At 36.9% G+C, this 15,389-nt stretch overlaps 6 protein-coding genes across 14 annotated transcripts; 3 read left to right on the forward strand and 3 right to left on the reverse strand.

Annotated features, from left to right (window-relative positions):
- Positions 1–65: 65 nt before the first annotated feature.
- On the reverse strand, positions 66–1,597 carry LOC125489615. Its single transcript, XM_048625931.1, has one exon. The coding sequence runs from the start codon at positions 1,156–1,158 to the stop codon at positions 103–105; it is 1,056 nt and encodes a 351-aa protein (XP_048481888.1). The 5' UTR covers positions 1,159–1,597; the 3' UTR covers positions 66–102.
- A 3,327-nt stretch (positions 1,598–4,924) lies between these two features.
- Positions 4,925–6,281, reverse strand: LOC105390134 (ubiquitin-like protein 5). 3 transcript variants are annotated; one of them, XM_038108261.2, is made up of 3 exons: positions 6,161–6,281; positions 5,644–5,823; positions 4,925–5,067 (listed from the first exon to the last, which is right to left on the reverse strand). In XM_038108261.2, exons 2-3 carry the CDS (start codon positions 5,819–5,821, stop codon positions 5,024–5,026), a joined length of 222 nt encoding a protein of 73 aa, XP_037964189.1. In that variant the 5' UTR covers positions 5,822–5,823; positions 6,161–6,281; the 3' UTR covers positions 4,925–5,023. The 3 variants fall into 3 exon arrangements, with proteins under 3 accessions (XP_037964189.1, XP_048481889.1, XP_037964188.1); XM_048625932.1 differs by lacking the exon at positions 6,161–6,281 and adding an exon at positions 5,903–6,113 and having other exon boundaries at positions 5,644–5,841; XM_038108260.2 differs by lacking the exon at positions 6,161–6,281 and adding an exon at positions 5,903–6,106.
- Positions 6,282–7,056: 775 nt separating this feature from the next.
- On the forward strand, positions 7,057–9,698 carry LOC105386138. 7 transcript variants are annotated; one of them, XM_038108264.2, is made up of 7 exons: positions 7,057–7,187; positions 7,537–7,757; positions 7,882–8,016; positions 8,105–8,373; positions 8,538–8,693; positions 8,795–9,046; positions 9,461–9,698. In XM_038108264.2, exons 2-7 carry the CDS (start codon positions 7,624–7,626, stop codon positions 9,589–9,591), a joined length of 1,077 nt encoding a protein of 358 aa, XP_037964192.2. In that variant the 5' UTR covers positions 7,057–7,187; positions 7,537–7,623; the 3' UTR covers positions 9,592–9,698. The 7 variants fall into 7 exon arrangements, with proteins under 7 accessions (XP_037964192.2, XP_037964194.2, XP_011554940.3 ...); XM_038108266.2 differs by having other exon boundaries at positions 7,069–7,187; positions 7,563–7,757; XM_011556638.3 differs by having other exon boundaries at positions 7,086–7,366.
- LOC105386137 (anaphase-promoting complex subunit 15B) lies at positions 9,647–10,485 on the reverse strand. The gene is made up of 3 exons (XM_011556636.3): positions 10,221–10,485; positions 10,021–10,117; positions 9,647–9,914 (listed from the first exon to the last, which is right to left on the reverse strand). The coding sequence occupies exons 1-3, from the start codon at positions 10,338–10,340 to the stop codon at positions 9,730–9,732; spliced, it is 402 nt and encodes a 133-aa protein (XP_011554938.2). The 5' UTR covers positions 10,341–10,485; the 3' UTR covers positions 9,647–9,729.
- Positions 10,486–12,905: 2,420 nt separating this feature from the next.
- Positions 12,906–14,179, forward strand: LOC105386136. Its single transcript, XM_048625937.1, has 2 exons — positions 12,906–13,408; positions 13,602–14,179. The coding sequence occupies exons 1-2, from the start codon at positions 12,914–12,916 to the stop codon at positions 13,854–13,856; spliced, it is 750 nt and encodes a 249-aa protein (XP_048481894.1). The 5' UTR covers positions 12,906–12,913; the 3' UTR covers positions 13,857–14,179.
- A 125-nt stretch (positions 14,180–14,304) lies between these two features.
- On the forward strand, positions 14,305–14,907 carry LOC105386135 (nucleoside diphosphate kinase). Its single transcript, XM_011556634.3, has one exon. It carries the CDS (start codon positions 14,350–14,352, stop codon positions 14,809–14,811), a length of 462 nt encoding a protein of 153 aa, XP_011554936.1. The 5' UTR covers positions 14,305–14,349; the 3' UTR covers positions 14,812–14,907.
- The last annotated feature ends 482 nt before the right edge of the window (positions 14,908–15,389 follow it).

Raw genomic sequence — 15,389 nt, forward strand, 5'->3', positions numbered from 1 at the left:
ACATTGTGAAACAGGCCCTAAGTATACTTAACTCTTCGGTTGTGCGAAATAAATATTCATGCCGATTAATGTTCTCACAGTGAGTAAAATGTATTAAACGCATTAAACTTTAAAAAAATGCAACAGCAAACTCATTAACACAAAAATATTTAAAAACGACGGTTTAGACCCAGAAGATGTATCTATGTGGCTTAGAACACGCCTGATTTTTTTGGCTTTTTCATTCTCTGATTGAGCCACATCTGGATAAGCCACCAATGTTACCTTTTGGTTTAGTTCATTTTTAGCAATACGATCATCTAACCAAGTTTTAAAGACGTAAGTAGGCAATATATTAGCCATCGCTTTGTTTACAGAGTAGGAAGAGGACAACTCTTTAATACAATCCGGTTGGCCTTTAATGACTATACCTACTAACTCGTTATTAAATATAACTGGGGAACCAGTATCTCTAAAGCAAGTCACAACTTTAGTTTCAATGCAGTCCAGGTACCCCTTCATTATGTCTCCCTCATCGTAAGCAGGTCGATGTTCAAATCCAACATATTGAAGTTCCCGAGTGCCGTGTGTCTCCAAATTCAGTCCAAAGCCTATAGCTTCCATTTCCGCAAGACCTTTACTAGCTGTATAGTTGCTTATCCTTATACGGGTCACTTCAGAATGGTTATGTCTGTCAACATATAAGATTCCTACATCTTTGGTTTCATCAGCTTGAAATGTTGGAAACTTTACGGAATAAACGACACGAAGAATGATAGCGTTGTCACCTTTCACAGCTTTCGTTGTATTAGCGAGTACGTAACTTATGTTGTACTCTTTTAGACAAGTAGCGGTAGTCAAAATCATGCCATTGGATACCAGGGCGCCAGAACACAGGTATTCGTTTTGTTCAGACATTACCGCAACTACAAACGGGAACTGTCCGAGACGAGCTTGTTGTATTTCATGCGTGAGACTGTTCTGACTCCGGGAACAGTTCTTGTTGACGGCGTCGTTATCTTTATCGTCGTCAGCAGAAATGCTCATTGAGTCGTTGTCATTTTCGGCGTCTCCGAGTTCAGAATCTTCTTGGTCTTCACTACTCTTGCAGGTGTTAAACATCCCAAATAATAACATAAGAATGGCGAGCAAATGGAGACTTACAAAACCTTGCTTCATTGTAAGCACAAATTAGGCTAGGTAGTTCATGTTACAGCAAAAATATATTTGTTTTATTTAGTTTTGGTCCCAAGGTCCTAACGTCATTTCCATGTCATTATCTGTCTCTTGCATCCTTGCTTGTTTCTTCTTTCTATAGCTTATAGCTTAAAACCAGCCAGTCTTCTGGCATCAAAAACATGCCTAGGTTTAATTATTCTGAGATCTTCAAACTATTCTATTTTGGTTGAGTTGACTGAGTTTAAAATAACGCAACATTCGTCGTGATGCGACTGGAGAGGTCATAGGGCATAGATAGAACCTAACCTAGTCCATGGCATGGCAGGATTTTAATTTTTATTAATAGACATTCAACCGTAACGTTACAGAAATACGACATAAATTGCTAGGTCTGCCTTAAAATGATGTCGTGTGTACAGGCTGTTGCAAAAAGGGTACCTATACTAAGCCGAAACAAGCATCAGCAGCATGTTTATCTAAGCCCGAAACTAAATAAAATCAGAATTTGAAAATTCGTGAAAAAAAAAACATTTTCCATAGAAACTTAGTTGGTCACGTGACTTTTTAGTATGTAGAATGATTTTTTTTCGCGATTTTGAAATTCTGATTTCAGTTTCAGGCTTAGATATAACATGCTGCACATGCTGGTTTCGTCTTAGTAGACCCTTTTTACAACATCCTGTATAAAGGCGACGGTTCGCGCCCGAGACCGAGACAGGAGACACATTTTATGTGTCGCGGTCGCGGTCTCCTGTCTCGGTCTTGGGCGCGACCGCCGCCTTAAGGAGTCTACACACCAAACCCGCCGACCCGCCGACACAGCCCGGCGGCTTGGTGTCGGCGACCCAAACCCGCCAACCCGCCAACATGTGTCATGGGGCTGTGTCGGTGAGTTAGTCGGCGGCAAGAAATCAGTACAACTTTTTTAGTTAGTGATTGCAGTGTGTACGAACGTGGAGTGTCGGCGGGCAACTGAGCGTGCGCGTACGCAAGTCGCCGGCCATGCCGCCGACTTGCACGCGCGGGTACGTGTCGGCGACTTTGTTTCAAGAATCATGTCGGCGACTCGTACCCGCGCGTGCAAGTCGGCGGCATGGCCGGCGACGTTCGGCGGGTTTGGTGTGTAGACTCCTTAAGGCTGCAGGTGTCGCTGATACGTGCTTTGTCCTACCGCGGCACGCTGTGGAATGCCGTGGCAGGAATGCCGCGGTATCAAAGCGACCACTGTGCGCTGACTCACGGCAAAATCCCTTGCCATGCCGTCCCAGTCTGCTTAGACCTTTAACCCGCGGATAGTCGCGCGTGGGTCGAAAAGACCCAGCACTCTATTTATACCTCGATAACTTCTAAAATAATCGATATAACTAACTGGCGTGCTTAGTACCTTTAAGTTACCATATGGGCTAGCCGCACTCCCCGCCCCGGCCAGATTGCCCGCGGCACTTGGACAGGACGGACATTCAAAGTGAGTATGGGTCTTTTCGACCCAAGAGCGACGCTTTGTGTCAGTATAATTTTTTTGATATTTTTTTTAATTTATTATTTTTTCTTTTCGGAAATGTCACGTAACCGTTTAGACGATCGTTGTAGAGATCACACTGCATTTTTATGCATTAATTGTAATCCGAATATGTGAAAATACCGAAGAAAATACCTAATTATATACTTAATCAATACAACGAAGAAGTAATTTTATATGTAAATTTATGTTAACTTTGAAGGCTGATTGTTAAATATTTTTTTGTATAAAAAGTTAATTTATTTTTTGTTAATTAGAAGAATGGTTATTCGTTTATATAAAAATAAGGTTTTTTTATTGATAAATATATAATTAATAAAAATAAGCTGTAATTTATGTTCTTATGTAGATAAATAAGAACATGAAGCATACTACTTTTTAGACTGTCAAAACATATTTTTTTATGCATAAATTCATAAATAATGTTGATATTATTATGGTTTTATTACTAACCTTACGTTTTATGTACAATAATATCTAAATTTTCTTTTGTTTCGAGAAAATAGAGCAATTTACTTTCGGGTCTAAAAGACCCACATGCGACTGTTTGTGTTACAAAATTTGACGCGAGCACTGGCGGGTTAAAGCCTACTTGATGCTATCTATATGCACATGCACACCCATACTATGTGTAGTCTATGTCATTGTATAGGTTGTTTGTATCATAGAAGTATAGTGCCACAAACTTATCTGTTCCGGTGACAGCGAACTTAATGGACAACATTTCAAAAAACTAAAGCTGCTATAAATCGAAAAACTATTTCGAGATTTAGCTCTAAAGGACACAAAAAAAATGTTTTTGTATGTTTTGGATGTATCATTTTCGAGAAAATCATAAAATAGTAAAAAAGTGCTGATGACGTCATGCATCAGGTGCGATGCATTTTGCTGATCAAAGCCTATAGATTTAAAAACAAAGTAACTGTCACTTTCATTTTTGATTGAATTTGACGTTTTATCGTGACGTTGTTGTTTATTTGGGTCATTTTCATTAATTCTGTTCTGACACTTTCTGACTATTTTTTTATTTATTATTAACAGATGACCTCTATATAATATGTCCCAGAGCATGCCACCGCCTACACAGCTGAAAAAATGCCTCTGCTTATTTTTTTACATGATAAGTACCTACTTTCCATCATCAGAAATATCAATGTCATTTGAAAATGACCCATTTGTTGGTTGGCATGTAAACAAAGTTTAAATGTCACTTGTCAGTGTCATTTATGTTTTTTTTCGAGACTCAGGCAATAGACAAAAATAAAAATTGAGCCTAATATGTGACTTCACTTCCGGTTTTAAAATAATTAACTTTTAAGTTAAAAATAACATGCAAAAATTAATGTATATACAAAATAAAAAAATACGGGTCCACTAATTTTCTATAATCTTTCCGAATAGCTAATAAAAATATAGGGTAAAGAAAATGAAATGTTGTCCATTGATCCATATCTCATTACTTACTTATGAATTGTATATTTTAAAACATTAGATGGGTTTATTAACACCGCAAGAGCGAAATAACAATACGAGCAAACTTAAAATCTTATAGAATTAAAAAATATTAGAGATTTATTTGAGCTGTCACCGGAACAGATAAGTTTGTGGCACTATAATAGGTAATATTACGGTTTGTATTGAGTAGGAATTAAGAGAAAAAAGTATACATGCTTTTACTGAAACCTCTAGATGTGTGAACAACGCGCAGTGGACCAGCATGGTGGGAAATGGTCCAAGGCTTGGAGTCACTCCAAGCTTAGGAACACAGTTTAGGCTTATTATATTTTTAACAGGATATGTACAAAGGTTCCTTTCGAGAGAGCCAGGTGTAGTAGCCAGGCTACACAAATTTTCTATTTACTCTAGATTTACTTGATGAAATACTTAAAGACACATAATCTGGCTTATTATTTAATGGTCGAAAGGAAAAAAATACTTATTGTTTAGATTCGACCCTAGTTGTCATCCCATACATTATATAGCTGTTTAAACGCGCCTCTTATATTTCGACGACTTAACACCCCTATACAGGATATAATATAAAATAATAGATTATCAGCCTGTTATTGCCATCTCTGGCAGTGTCACAACATTCGATATTTGGCCTTATTCACTGCTGTTTGCTGAAGGCATCCCACATTGTGTATGTAATCCCCCTGGGAGATCATAAATATGAAGCATATTGTACCTACTTACTTGTATTAACAAATCTGTTGGAAATCATATCAATAAACACTAACAGTGAAGTAAGTGCTTTGCAAAGAATTAATATTTATTCTTGACTTACATAAGATGTTAGTTATACGATTAATAAAAAAACTCTTAAATATAATCTGCCGTCACTGTTTACTGGTAGTACAGCTCCAAGTTCATTCCATCATGAATTTCATCTGAAGTATTAGTTAAGGCTATTAATTATTAACAAAAGTTGTGTGGAAACATTCTATCCCAAGTTTTGCATTATTCTATCATGGGAAATATCTATGAAAGATAGAGAATCATTACAAAAATGGCAGCCATCACAAGTGGGAGTAGGAAGGATTACTTTTCCCGACAGAGGCCAACATAATTTAATATGATATGATACAATACAAGAGGTAACAGGAGTCTGTGAGCAAGTTTGTAAATGTATGCTTTACTCTGCACACACAGTTAGTAGTGAAGCCATAGTTTTGGCTTAGTACCTCTACCAGTTATAATTATTCTTTCAAACATTCTCTATAAATGCGTGGTGAGGCTCCATTGCTGTGTTGTGATGTGTGTGGGTGGTACATGCAACGCAATTTATTCTTACTTTACAGGGTCTGACAGAGGCTTATACCCAGCAGTGGGCAGATACGGGCTGATAATGATGATGATACAGGGTCCACAGTTATACCCAGCAGTGGGCAGATACGGGCTGATAATGATGATGATACAGGGTCAACAGTTAAGTTTAGGATATGTAGATAAAGTGAAAAGGATACAATCTGATAGCTTGATGTGGTCTTTGAAAATGGTGTACCATTTCTTCAAGACTATCTTGTCATATCTGGTGCCAGTTTGGGCAGCAATAAGCTTCTTCAGGTCGCCAACAGTGTCGTCGGGATTGCATTTTACCCTCACTTTCTTCCCTAACCTGTCGTTACACGTCACTTCTAGCATTTCTGGAAGGAAAGAAAACTCTTTGTAAGATTAAGAATATACAGTATTTTCAGGAGACGTACTTAGATCTATCAAACTAACCTGTTACAAATTCAATAACCCAACGAATTGTTGTTTTCGAAGAATAATTTAGATCACCATAACACAACAAGGATATATTATAATAAATGGCAAGGCTAATAAACAAAGAACTAGCTAATAGTTCATCAATCCCACAGTTCCCAAAACAAAATCACAAATCACAAACATGAATGCAATGCACGAACCAGAACCACAAACAAATGACAATAACAAATGTCAAATTATTATCATAGAACAAAACTTTTTGTACTTAGGTACCTGTGAACCACTGTGAACACAAAATGGTTTAAATTTCGTTTATTTTATAAAAGTTGGAATTTCTATCTATCGTACCATCTTATCTTATTTTTACATTACCTTCAACCATTGGTATTGGTAAAGCTGCGTACACACCGGGCCAACGAACGCGAACGGTTATCCCAACGATGGATATTTATCATTCATAATACAGGACAGATTGCAGCAACGAAGGCCAACGTAACCCGTTCGTTGGCCTTCGTTGGCCCGGTGTGTACGAAGTTGGTACGGTGTGTCGTGTAAAGCTGCGTGGTACGCCCGGTGTGTACGCAGCTTAAGAAGTGTGGTAAAGATGCCGACACACTAGTGGACGCGGCTAAAGGTGCCGACACAGTAGTGGACGCGGCTGTCAGTCGCGACTGATAAGTTTGCACGGTCTTTTGGGACAGTTCGTGCCAAATCGCTCTTGGACGTCTTTGTCGTTCAGCTTTCAGACGCCTGAGAGCGATCTGGCACGAACTGTCCCAAAAGACCGTTCACACTTATCAGTCGCGGCCACTCGCGGCCCGCGGCTGACAGCCGCGTCCGCGTCCGTAAGCCGAGTCCGCTAGTGTGTAAGCGTCTTATCGTTTAACGTCATGTGATGTCATGTAAAATGTCAATGTCATGTCATGTCAGTTATGGTTTCAATGCATTGACAAAGGAATAAAGAGAGGACATGGCATATCCACGAAAAAATGCGCCTAAAATTGCGACCGGTCGCCATGTTGATTGACATCCAAACACAAGGTACTTCAGCTGTCAAACAATTTGTTTGTTTACATTTTTCAAGAAAAAAGCCGCCATTTTTATTGACACCAAAGTTTAGGTAGGCGCATTTTTTTCGTGGATATGCCATGTCCTCTCTTTATTCCTTTGTCAATGTTTCAATGACGAACGTCAATGTCAATGCATGGTTTCCACTTCCTCTATTTTCTTGCTATTTGCCTGAGCTATTTTCCAATGTTTTGTTTTGAACTTTTGGGATATAGTTATTCTACTTCCATGGGTATACCTTTTGTTTTTTTGGAAACTTTATGTCGTTAGTGATAGTGAATAACTTAGAATCTATAATAGTGTGCTTGCTTGTGCGATTTATTAAATAAACTGATAAATATTCCTCCTAGACAATATTTTATTAACTGGTTAGTGGTTAATCGTTAATCTTTCGAAGGTGTCGGTGAAAAGGTACCTCATATTTAAAGAAATGATGTTGTATAGTTTTTATTTACATCAAGAAACAACACAATTAATAACAAATAACAGTTTACAAAAAATGCATTGTGTAGTAAAATTCCTCATTTACATTTACCCACCAGATACTTACCAATTATTATATCATTTTACTCAATACACAGATCTACAACTTAAATTTTGACCTTAGATTTCTACTAATGCTAAGAGATTATAACACAATACTGGCTATATAGAGGTTATAACAAAATATGAGTAAAGCTCCTTGGCGGCCGCAAGCCAGAGCTCCAATCAGCAGCAGTAGGAGTGAAATGGTCCGTTACGGCGCAGACTCTTACTCATCAGCTGAAGAGTCAGGTGATGATGAAGTTGATAATATCCAGAGGTTAGTTCTGCAAAAATTTCTATAGCTGAATGTACCTACTCAAAAAATTAGATATTATTAAAAGTTTCTATTTTTTTTTTGATAAATAGTACTTACCTAATGTTATTTTTAATATTGATTACAGCAAACCTTTGAGGGATCCAAATTGTTCTGTATCACCATCACAGACAAAGTGGCAAAGGGACACCAGTTCCTTGGCAAATTACGAATGTTACTCCACTGATACATCCGAGTTGACATTGAATGAATCTGTAAATGAGTAAGTTACCTAACTTTTGTTATCACAAGCATATATTCATTTCAATTACTGATTTTGCTTCATGTTATATTTTGTTATTTCATTACAGGAGTTTTCATAGATCTCAAAGTTTAGAAAGATTATCTCAACATAACCATACAAACAAAGGAAAAGACAGTTCTGCCACCATATTATGTTTATCTTTAATAACAATAATAGTAGGAGTTTTAGCAGCAATATACATAACAATGTTTCCAACATTACCATATGAAAATTCTGATTTAGCTGTTACAGAACATACACTTTTTTCAGACAATTTATTGTCTATAAAGAAGAAGTATGAAATAAGTGATGACTCTATACTGCAAGTTGAATCAGGTAAGATGAATTGTAACAGTTTTAAATAGTTCTATAAACTCATAGACCATCAGTAAACTTAAATATTGTGGACCAGTAATCTCTGAATAATAATTATGTAAGTACTTACAAGAATATGCAAGACCAGAAAAATCTTTAATAATAATTTAAACAATATCTTTCAGGTGTTAGAACAATATTTGACAAAAACATCACAGGATCATTTACCTTTGTCTACAATAGTGAAAGCAAGCATTTCAATCTAAAAAAATTTGAAAATTTTGTCAATGAGGCTGCTTTAGTCACTGCTAGATATTTGCGTAATACTGACTCCAGCAATGGTTAGTATTAGGTACTAGTTGTACATGTTTATATATTTTTTTCTTTATTGCTGTACTCTTTGAAGTTCTAAAATTGGCAACATGTAAACCTTGCTTTGTAGGCAAGAACACAGGGGCAATCAGACACACAGTCTTAACAGGCAGTGATATTGCACTGAAAAATCATGGCGAATTTATGAACAAATACAGAAAAAACGTAGAGCAAACTGGAGTGATGCTGGTGAAGGATCTGGAGATGGTGCCGTCTGATGTGGCCATGGCCTTCCATTACTACTGCGACGAGTACAATCCACTAGTCAAGAAGAGCGCTATATTCTTCACAATGGACTTAGGAAAGTGTTCCAGCGACTATGGTAAGCAAAATCATCCAAAGGCTGTCAGGTAGAGATTGCATTTTTTTTGGTGCAAATGTTTTGTTTTGTAAGAAGATAAATGTACAGTCAGTTTCATAAGTAGCTCTACTCTTATTTACCTTGTCCAACTCGCATAGTCTCCATTCATTCCAACAATGATATGTTTTATTCCACAAATGGTAAATAGCCCTTTGCTCCGTATTTCTGTATACGGAGCATACCAACACATGCCCTTATATGCCCAGTAGGGCATATAAGGGCAGTGCATAAAGCTTCAATACAGTAGAGTACTACTGTATTATTATTAGTACTACTGTATAAAGCTTCAATACAGTAGAGTACTACTGTATTGAAGTAGAGAAACTTTATGCACTGCTTGTGCCATCTTGCATTAACATCAGCTTTCTTTTCCAGGAAAAAAGATGCATGCATTCATTGAAAATTGTTTAAAACAAAAATGGAGCAGCGTCTCACCTGAAAAAATTACCCCCTTGCTCACCCGGGTTGTGACTGAAGTTATTGATATTTACAGCATATTCCAGTGATCACCAGTTACTATTAATGTGGCTTTAGATGGTTCTTAAATGAAAATTTTGTACATTTATAAAATAATAATTTATTGTTTTTTGAAAATTTAACTTATACAAAGTTAGTTTAAATTTTTAACTTATGATCCCACAGAGTCAATTAACTTGTTGATTAAGCCATAGTGGACTGTTAGATGTATTAAGTTCTGGGGCATCATTCAAATCATCCAGACTGTCCGGCTCAAGCTCGTTATTGTTTCTCACAGGAGAGTATGATGTCCGCAGCTCCTCGTCTTCATCTTCATCATGAGAATCTTCAGACTCATCTGATTCATCATTCCCTGTTTAAAGAAAATTACACATAATAAGAATGAGCAGTCAGAAATTAATGTAGTAGGTTATCACACGGTCAAGAAAATTATTATTATTATTATTGAAGAATTTTACCTTCTTCTTCATCAGTGTCTGCCTCCTCATCAATCGGCTCAGGGTCAGTTTTGCCCAGTGGTGCCCGCTTCATGTATTGCTGACCAATTGAGCTTAGCTGAAAAGTATAAAAAGTCTGTTATGGTTGTGTTGAAAAGAAAGCAACGAACTATTAGGACTCCAAGATATGGTAAATTAGTTAGTAGACAAATGTTAGGTACCCAGTGCTGGTTGGCTTGCTCTAACGCAGCCAGTTCAGCTTCTTCATCACACGGGCAATCAGCATTAAACCACTTTGAATCTAGTAATCTTGGAGTAAGTACAGGGAATGGGATGTTCATGTCTGATTCGGTAGGTACGTGTTAATATGTATATTCCTAGAATTTCATTTAAGTAGGTAGGTTTTTAAGGTTTTAAGAAAAATTATTTTTCACAACAATGAAACAAACAAAACAACATTGGCAAATTGACCACAGACTACTTAGAAAGAAATTGACAGTTGACATGAGTGCCCTTGACAGCAGCCAATGACGGCTTTCAGCCCCTCAGAATAAAGTCTCAGAAAATTATTGTTCTGAGGGTTTGACAGGTTTTTCGTAAACTTTTCGGTTTGACTTTGGACCGGGTAATAATTAAATATAGTAAAACCACTTTAGTTGTGCATAAGTTCTAAACTAAAAACAATGAAAAATATTTTTTTTAAGAAATAATTATTAACTGCCGGTTTCTATAACCTATCTATCCATAACTGGTAGTCAAAAGTAACAATCGGTCAATATCGTATGAAAGCATATGAAAGTAACTACCAGTTATGGATTAGATAGGTTATAGAAACCGGCAGTAAGTAGGTAATATTGGTATCTACTCTATGATTGCAAAATGCGAATGCGATGCACTTATTACAAAACTGAGCCATGCGATACATATATGATACTGAGACGGTCGAATGGCGTAGTGGTTAGTGGCCCTGACTGCTATGCCGAAGGTCCCGGGTTCGATTCCCGGCTGGGGCAGATATTTGTTTAAAAACAGATATTTGTACTAGGTTCTTGGGTGTTGATATTTATATTTAGTATCTATCTATGTATGTATTTGTGTAGATGTATCAGCTGTCCGACACCCATCACACATGTTCTGCCTAGCTTGGGGTCGGATGGCCGTGTGTGAGATGTCCTCACATATTTATATTTATTTATACACCGATAGGGGGACAGAAATCATAAGGTGATAAAGATTTTTTTTTATTACTAAGGGTCCACCCATCGGTTAGTATTTTTAGTTTAGTTATATATAGTAGTATATTATAGACCGGAAGAATTGGCGTACAAATAAGGAGGCCTATACCCAACAGTGGGCGATAGAAGGCTGATGATGATGATGATAATTATATTTTTTTATTTGTAACTTTTTAGTTGTTTTTATTTTTACGTCAGTAGTCGGGTGATAGTTCATGAACATTTTTTATTTCAATAATTTTGGTGTTGTTATTTAAATACCTACAATATGCATATTTTTGTAATGTGCAAATCAAGCCCTTTCATTTGATACCCCACACGGCATAGTTGATAAAAAATGGTTCTACCTTTTTTGGCATAAGATTTATTTGCCTAATCTCGTATTGCATAGTAACGTTTGGTCAAAGTCTCGTTACGCCGAAAATCGTATGGCATAAATCTCGTTTAGTAAAAAGTTATTTCGCATAACATTGTTTAGCCTAATAATGGTATGGCCAAATCTTGAATAGTCTAATAATGCTATGACATAGGTTATAAAAAGTAATATAATATTCGGGCTTTAACTTGGATGGGGAGTCTTAGCGCAACTGGTGCCTTGTATGTTTCCTTGAATGTAGGAAACGCTCCGCTCCACTTCGCTGCGCTCCGCTTTGCTTTTGACGAAAATGTGCACCTAACACGCTCCTCCTCGCTTTGCTCGTCGTCGCACCTATCTTTAGGTTTCGATCCCATGGGGTTTAATGGCGTTTGTAATAATTATAATGGTCATTAACTTTCGATATTTTGATAATTCAATATCGTGATTTTCGGGATGTAGGAGAAAAATACCACAATTTGTACATTTACAACATACTTAATATATTATTTATTAAGATGATATTAGGAGAAACAAGATTATACCTATACGAACAATTTGAGCAAACGAGACTTACGTGTTTCAAGATTGTGCCAAAAGGGTTTTAGGCGAAACGAGCCTTATGCCACGTAAGACTTGGCAAAGTGATGATTCGACCTAAAAAGTTTAGACCTTACGAGTTATGCGAAACGAGTTTTGAGCAATAAAGATTAGGCGAGATGAGGGGAACCGATAAAAAATATATTTTTCGACCATCACGTTATGCCCTCTAGAGGGCGCTATGTACATTTAAAGTAACGTCACATAGCCTATAACCATCGCGCTATCAATACGCTTCTTACGATACCTCATACATCAAAATCTATCAAGCCGTTTAGGCTACAGGAGGGAACAAAGAAACAGACAAACATACATACATACATACAATCGGAAAACATTACTCTCCTCCTTCGGCAATCGGGTAAAAAGTAAATAAGTACTTACTTCTTTTTCTACTTCGATGACTAGATGTTAGGTATTAGGTAAGTACTTAAATACCAATATACAATCTTGAATTCACTAGCGTGAAATTGAAGTTTTAAGTAAGTACTTACTTATAGTGTTCGTTGTGTAAATCACACTTGTTTCTGTTACCTTCCTACAATGTTTCTGAATATTATATTGGTTATTTTTATTAATAGGGTAAGATCCTTACAGTTCCTACATAATTGATTTATTTTATCATTTCATCATCCAGTAGGTAAATAGTATTTTGGTAATTACCTACCTATCTACTTAAATTTGTTGTGTAAAATTAATGTTTTAGATATCTACTGGTGAGCCGATGTCTGTGATCAAGAATCCTTTAAATTTTGGAAAAGAATCTATTAACGAAATAACCAAATTAGAACATCAAAAAGTAAGTCCATCAGCCGGAAGCACCACTGAATTCAATGCCAATGCAATCGAGAGACTTAACTTTCTTCTGCAAGATCGTGTCTCCAAGCCTGAACTAGAACACTCTACTGAAGACGACATGGATGACTCAAAAAGAGAAAAACTTTTTGATTTATTAGTAGTTCAATTAAAATCTCTGTGTTGCAAAAGTAACAAAAATAAACGGTTTAAAATAGACCACGATAAACCGTTCGTTAAAAAGGCAGAGAGCCATACGGGGTTACCAAATGAGCACATGTTTCTCATATTGAATGACGAAGTAAATACAAACGCCACTGATGAGATTATATCTGTTGATCCTGATAGTTTACAGAAGAACAGCAGTGTCTTGTTATTAGGTCCTATAAAATCGCCGTTATCGGACAGTCAGCTTCAAGTTGTGGTATGTAACTGCCTAGATACTAGCTACTTAGAGCTTTCGTTATTTGATTACTATATAATGTACATTGAGTGGGTACAACCAAGTCCGTGTTGTTCTGTGATAATGTAATAATAATAATAATATGTTAAATTGCATAACTATTTAAAAAAATAGGTATGTTAGGTAACTATGTAAAATGTTTATCTTATTTCAGATGAATCGAATTTCTAACGAACTGAAGAAGCCTGACTACGTTCCAATTTTAAATCAATTAGCAAGTGGTCAATTTACTGATAATAATAATAATTTTAAATTGCTAAAACATTTAGTGGCTGGACCTCAGACGAGGAGATATATCAAACCCCACCGATGCAACGGCCAGTCCATGATGACGAAGGTGTATGGCGGACCTAAATGGCTTATCTGTACCGGATACTTAGATTTAAATACACCTAGTATATACGATTAGTTACAAACACGGGATCTCGATGAATTTACAACCGATTTACCATATAAATATTGTATAAAATTATACCTAAATCCTATTACGGACAACCAAAATCAATTTATTTTTGAAAACCCGTTTGTAATATCACCGTCTACGTTTCAATGCTCCCGCATGCGAGCAACCCCTTTTCGTTACACATATTTTTAACTAACGAGATTTATAACTGGTGCAAAGATTATTTGGTTCAACAATATGGTCTAATGGTCATGTGCTGCATAGAGAAAATAAACTACGAATGTGCTGCTGTGATGATGATGATGATCTAAATAATGTTCTTCAGAATAACAACTTCAATTTTGGTAGAATTTTGAATACAAAATGTGGCTACACTGTTTTTAGTAACTTTCATTCATTCTTTATAATTTTTCATTAAATTCATTCAACTCGATCGATGAATGAAAATGAATAAATAAATTTATTTCAATTCCACAGGCCGCGTTGAAAGGTTGTCATAATGGCGGATAACAAGGAAAGAACTTTCATCATGGTGAAGCCTGACGGCGTGCAACGTGGACTTGTTGGAGAAATCATCCAACGCTTCGAGAAGAAAGGCTTCAAGTTGGTGGCTCTGAAATTCACCTGGCCCTCCGAAGAGCTGCTGCAGAAACACTACAGTGACTTGTCATCGAAGCCCTTCTTCCCCGGTCTAGTTAAGTACATGAGCTCCGGGCCCGTGGTGCCCATGGTCTGGGAAGGTCTGAACGTCGTCAAGACTGGCAGACAAATCCTTGGAGCCACCAACCCGGCTGACTCTCTGCCCGGAACCATCCGCGGCGATCTCTGCATCCAGGTCGGACGCAACATCATCCACGGATCTGACGCCGTCGACTCCGCCAAGAAAGAAATCGACCTCTGGTTCACTGAGAAGGAAGTCGTAGGATGGACCCAGGCTGCCGAAAACTGGATCTATGAATAAGCATTTTTAGTTCTTAAGAAAAGGAAATTCCGTTACAAACACGTGTGTTATTAGGTTATATGTAACTTATTTCAAATAAAATTTGGGCACACATTCTAACTTTCTTATTATTTATCAATATAAAAAGTTAGGAAAATATATTTTTTAACTAGTCCCGTCCCGGTATCTAGACAAGTCAAGGTCAAAGTTACACAGCTGTTGGTATCGTTCAAGTTTAGGAGGTTAGGTGCATTATCTGAAGCCAAAAGGAATTCCAGATTTCATTTTAAATATTAATAGAAACAATTCCTACAAGTGTAAGGTAAGGTCTTTATTTATTTACGTAAGTACCTACATGAAATTACAGATTGTTCTTTATAAAAGGAGTAGAGAGCAACTCCGCCAGTAGGTAAGCTGTTAACGCCCTATCCTATACTGTTATCTCCAGTATCTTCTTGGATTGAGTTATTCTTTTACTGCAAGAATATAATTATTATGAATCATGGAAAAACGCGGACTCATAGGAATAGATCGTCAAATCTGTTGTAGAGTACCTACGGAAGGTTATGCTAGTGGTATATGTAGTGGCACTGATCGTG

Source organism: Plutella xylostella, chromosome 15 (genome assembly GCF_932276165.1).
Source record: "Plutella xylostella chromosome 15, ilPluXylo3.1, whole genome shotgun sequence".
NCBI lineage: Eukaryota > Metazoa > Arthropoda > Insecta > Lepidoptera > Plutellidae > Plutella > Plutella xylostella.

Bases quoted from the DNA above. Each gene is read 5' to 3' on its own strand.
- LOC105390134 (XM_038108261.2), bottom strand. From the start codon at position 5,821: ATGCTAGAAGTGACGTGTAACGACAGGTTAGGGAAGAAAGTGAGGGTA. The intron at 5,068-5,643 runs GTATCCTTTTCA...CTAATACTTCAG, and splicing joins CCACATCAAGCTATCAGATT to ATGAAATTCATGATGGAATG.
- LOC105386136 (XM_048625937.1), top strand. From the start codon at position 12,914: ATGTCTGTGATCAAGAATCCTTTAAATTTTGGAAAAGAATCTATTAAC. The intron at 13,409-13,601 runs GTATGTAACTGC...ATCTTATTTCAG, and splicing joins ACAGTCAGCTTCAAGTTGTG to ATGAATCGAATTTCTAACGA.
- LOC105386138 (XM_038108264.2), top strand. From the start codon at position 7,624: ATGAGTAAAGCTCCTTGGCGGCCGCAAGCCAGAGCTCCAATCAGCAGC. The intron at 8,017-8,104 runs GTAAGTTACCTA...ATTTCATTACAG, and splicing joins TTGAATGAATCTGTAAATGA to GAGTTTTCATAGATCTCAAA. The intron at 8,374-8,537 runs GTAAGATGAATT...AATATCTTTCAG, and splicing joins TATACTGCAAGTTGAATCAG to GTGTTAGAACAATATTTGAC.
- LOC105386137 (XM_011556636.3), bottom strand. From the start codon at position 10,340: ATGAACATCCCATTCCCTGTACTTACTCCAAGATTACTAGATTCAAAG. The intron at 10,118-10,220 runs GTACCTAACATT...TATACTTTTCAG, and splicing joins AGCAAGCCAACCAGCACTGG to CTAAGCTCAATTGGTCAGCA. The intron at 9,915-10,020 runs GTAAAATTCTTC...TTCTTTAAACAG, and splicing joins AGACACTGATGAAGAAGAAG to GGAATGATGAATCAGATGAG.
- LOC125489615 (XM_048625931.1), bottom strand. From the start codon at position 1,158: ATGAAGCAAGGTTTTGTAAGTCTCCATTTGCTCGCCATTCTTATGTTA.
- LOC105386135 (XM_011556634.3), top strand. From the start codon at position 14,350: ATGGCGGATAACAAGGAAAGAACTTTCATCATGGTGAAGCCTGACGGC.